At 60.1% G+C, this 4,251-nt stretch overlaps 1 protein-coding gene across 1 annotated transcript in view; it reads right to left on the bottom strand.

The window, feature by feature from the left end:
- SLC6A7 (solute carrier family 6 (neurotransmitter transporter), member 7) overlaps window positions 1-267 on the bottom strand; it is a 13,129-nt gene extending 12,862 nt beyond the window's left edge. The window contains exon 1 of the mRNA XM_009892586.1: window positions 184-267. Coding sequence (XP_009890888.1) covers window positions 184-216 — 33 coding nt within the window. The 5' untranslated portion in view covers window positions 217-267. The remainder of the gene's footprint in view (window positions 1-183) is intronic.
- Window positions 268-4,251: the final 3,984 nt, after the last annotated feature.

Below are 4,251 nucleotides of genomic sequence, written 5' to 3'. Positions count from 1 at the left end.
CCTCCGTCCCGCTTCGGCCCCACGCACCCACGCTGTCCCCGTTTGCAATCCCTCCCTGGGAAAAGTCCACCGGCTGCTCACGGAGGCTCCCCGGGCAGGGGATAATGGGGGGATGGGGATGCTGTACCCCCCCAGCTCCCCAGCTCCCCGTCCTGGGGGGCACTCCTGCTTCCCGGCTCTCACCTCCCGGAGATGCTGCTGCCGAATCTTCTTCATCCCAGAATCCTGTTGCTATGTGCTCCCCGCTCCGACACTTTTTCCTCTCGCTTTCTCCGGCGATAGGGAGGGAGAAGGGGGAGCGGGCGAAGCGATAACAAGCAAGGAGGGGTACCGCTCTCCTGCCGGCTGGGTTGGCGGGGAGGAGGAAGGCAGGGGGGACCGGAGGGAGCGGGGCTGGAGGAAAGGTTTGCCTGGAGTTGAGGATGCCCGTGTGCTGAGCAGGGAGGGAGGAGGAGACAACTCTCGCAGGCTGGAGAAAGGCTGTCTGTCAAACGCACCCCTGCCAGGGAGAGGGGGGTGGTGGTCCAGGACCTCAGCCCCGCACTGGGGCAGTGAGGAGGAACGGCTGCTGCCTTACTCACTCATGCCATGAATGCATCAGGTCTCCCTAGGGATGGACCTGATTTTGCAGGAACCTTGCCACTGGCCACCCCGGGGTGCCCCCACGTGCCCCAAGAAGCAGTGGCAGCAGTGCAAGTGCAGGTCCTAGAAGCTCCCAGCATCTTTCTCTCCGGCTCTGAGCTGATTTTCCCATGGAAGGACACAGCCGGAGCCTGAGCAGGTCAGAGGTGGCTTCTCCCCATGCTGCCCGAGCTCAGTCCCCAGGCCAGGGGAGGGGGATGCCCAACAGCCATCGGTCCCTTTGGGTAGGACCAGCACATCCCACCGTGCTGGGGACAAGAGCAGTCCTCAGGCAGGCTCCAGGGTGAGCAACTGAGTCCAGCCCATCATGGGACAAATGCTGGAGCACAGGTCACATCTCCAGGCTTCAGACATCCCTGTTTGGTCAGCAGTGTGACCCTACAGCCCCAAAGCCCAGGGAGATGCGGGATTTTCTCCATCATGCACAGTCAAATCCCCATTGAAGTGGCAGAGAGATGACCTGTGGCTTCTTCTCCCACTTTCATGGTGGGAAACGTCCCCTGTGGGGCTGCAAGAGGGGACAACCCCGCATGCCTCAGGACCGGTGTGGTACCAGGAGACCTGCTGTCTGCCTCAGGACCCACAGTAATGCCTCGTTCCCTTGAAAATACCCTCTTGCCCTTCACTTTCTCCCTGGACTGTGCCCAGTCCATCAGGGTGTGTATGTCCTTTTTCCTTGCAAATGTCCTATGGTGCTCCAACCTGTCCCAAACCGGTCCCCAGCTGCTTTGCTCAGGTTTAAGGCTGAGCAGGCAGCACTGGGGATGCAGAGGACAATGACAGAGCTGGGACTGAGAGGACCCAGCCTGCCTGATGTAAGAGCAAATCTCCCTGACATCTAATGGCAGTCGTGTTCCTACAGCCCTCCAACCACTTCCAAAAATTTTCCCTGAAAGGAAACGGATCCCGAGCATAAAGACGCATTTCTGCAGAATCCAACGTGATGAAGTGGCTCAGTGTTTGCACAGTGGGTCTTTCAGAGCTAACATTTACCCAGATTTCCCAACGGGAAAAGAGGAAGGAGCAAACTATATAATATGACAAACATCTTTTTTTCCACACACTCCCAGCTTCCCCCAAAAAAAAAAAAAAAAAAAAAAAAAAAAAGAGTCTTTGGGAATTCACCCATCCCGGATTTACCTGCCTTCAACTTCTCCCTCTGCCGGGATGCTAGCAGGGAACTCTGAGCCTGGAGATGGCCACGTTGGTGGCTGGGGGCCATGTTGGGCACTGTCCCAGCCTCACCCTTCCGGCTCAGGGCAGGGATGCTTTGTTTGCCTTTCCTGCCTGTGTGATATGAATCACCCCTTTGGATTTTTCACTCAGGATCCACCTAAAGAGAAGTGTCCCACGACCACCGTCACGGCATAGGTGGGGAGATGCTGGTGCCACCTTGTTACGGCTGCCCCAACCCCATGTCGCCAGCATGGACTGAGCCCTGCACAAACCTTCCCTAGGTGGACTTCAAGCCCCTGACTTCTTGTCTCCAGGGCAGTATTTACCAGCAGAGACACCCAGGGCTGATGTGACCCTGAAATGTCCGTGTTAATACCACTGCCGGTGGGATGCTCTGTGCCCGGAGATCCCTTTTCTGGTTTGGTGCTGCTCTGGGAGAACCATCAGCTCTCCATCTCTCGGGACCACCCAAGAGTAGACACCCTACCCTGGGTGTCTGGGGTGCTCCAGCATCTCATTGCAGAGCTGGCTCGAGTCTGGCAATGCCCTGGAGTGGGCAAGAGACCCACCTCATGGAACAGCGCCTGCCAGAGGCAGTGGGAGCCAGGGGGCTGTTCCCATGAGGACCAGTGCAGTCCAGGGACCCCAGAAAACCCAGGAGAGCTCAGGCAGAGGACAGCGGCATTGCCCAGCTGTCCCCGTGCCCTGATGCCCAAGGTCCCCGCACTAGCAAGCACACATGGGGCTTGCCAGTGTTTTCCAGCAAGCTTTGCCTTCTCCCACCCCACTGCTGGGCCATTGGTGGGATATCAAGTAAATTTTCCCCTTCCCGTGGGCTGAATCACGGGCACGCCGGGGTGGTAGGGCTGCAAGAAAGCAAAGACGCCTCTCGCCATCCCAATGCAGTGCCCGACGGGCACTGGGACTGCCTGCGCTGCCTGCCATGGGTGGGAAAAGAGAGGGCAGCCCTCAGGCTGGGGAAACACCCCTGCCCACCCCGCTCGGGCAGCCCACCCGCATCCCGGCGGCAGCCGCCTGGGAAGAGGCGAGAAGGTGGCTGACAGCAAGATGGGACCGTGCCCAGATCCGCTCCGCAAGGCACGAGGAAGGCAACAACGGCAGCGACGCTCCGGTTAGTCACCGCCGGGAAGTGTGCCATGCCGGAGGCTGCTGGCAGCCCGGCGGCATTTTCGGCCACCTGGTGTGCGTGGCTTTATTTTGATCATGATTTCAACATTCCTCTGAGGAGGGGTGCAGCCGGGAGCCGGTGGGAAGCGCAGAGGAAGGAAGAGGAAGAAACTGAGATGCTTTGCTGGGGCAGTCCCCAGGGTCCCCCGGCCGTGGGGCCACGCTGTCCCCAGAAGGACCATGCTCCATGTGGGTCCATGGGACTTGGGAGGCAGCTGCTGCAGGTGCTAAAACCGGGTGCCCGTCACCTGCCAGAGGTGCAACCGTCAAGGTGACACGTGTCCTGGAGGTTTGGACCAAAGGTCCCAAAGCTGGTGGGGACATGGGGTCCACCAGCCCCTTTCCCGGCATGGGAGGGACCCCGCAAGGCTCACCCACCCCTGCCCAAATGATGGCTGGAGGGAGGCAGGGGAGGACACAGGAGTGAGGACGCAGCAGATGCATTTCGTCACCCGAGCAAGGGGCGTGTGTGTGTGTTGGGGGAAGGGGTGCCTGGGCGTGTGGGCACATTTATTGCCTCTTCCCGCCAGCGCCGGCTCCCTGTGCACACACGGGCGGCAGGGACCCAAGGGCACAGCCCACAGCTCACTGGACTTTTACCCTGCTGTGCAAACAGGCAGGCGCCAGATTAGGGTATCAGTTGGAATTTCATCCTGTCAACGGCACCCGCAGCCTCTCCAGGCGGGCGGCGGAGCATCTTCCCTCCAGCCCAGCCCCTTGCCCACCCATGGGCACGCCAGTGCAGCAAGTGAATTTGGGACATGCATGTTTCATCCCCGCCCCAGGACTCTCTTCCCCTTCGAGCTTCCCCCTTAAGCAAGACCTTGCAGGCAATGGTGATGCCCGGGGCTGGGCTGCCACCACCCAGTCCCCTGCTAGGGCAGGATGCTACCAGCCAGTCCCCATGTGGCAATGACAAAATTGGACGTCAAAGGCAGGCAAAGCCAGGCGAGGGAGGAGGATGTGCGTGGAAGACCCAGCCCCTGGCGTGGACACCACGCTGGAGCCACCACGCAGAAGTGGACCCCAGTTTCTCCAGTCCAGCCCAGCTCTTTGGGCAGGTGGCCCATCCAGTCCCATCCCTTTTCCCATATGGCACTAGCTCCATTTCTCTTGCCTCCCCCAGCTTGTTTTAGCTCCTGACACCTCACATCCCCTCACAGGGGTGCAAGGAGGCGGTGGTCCCACGCTGTGGGCAGCACAGGCAGCCCGGTGAGCGCGGGGTCACCAGGGTACAGCAGTAGG

Source organism: Charadrius vociferus, unplaced genomic scaffold, assembly GCF_000708025.1.
Source record: "Charadrius vociferus isolate BGI_N301 unplaced genomic scaffold, ASM70802v2 scaffold529, whole genome shotgun sequence".
Taxonomy (NCBI): domain Eukaryota; kingdom Metazoa; phylum Chordata; class Aves; order Charadriiformes; family Charadriidae; genus Charadrius; species Charadrius vociferus.
This window is presented reverse-complemented; position numbering and strand designations above follow the sequence as displayed.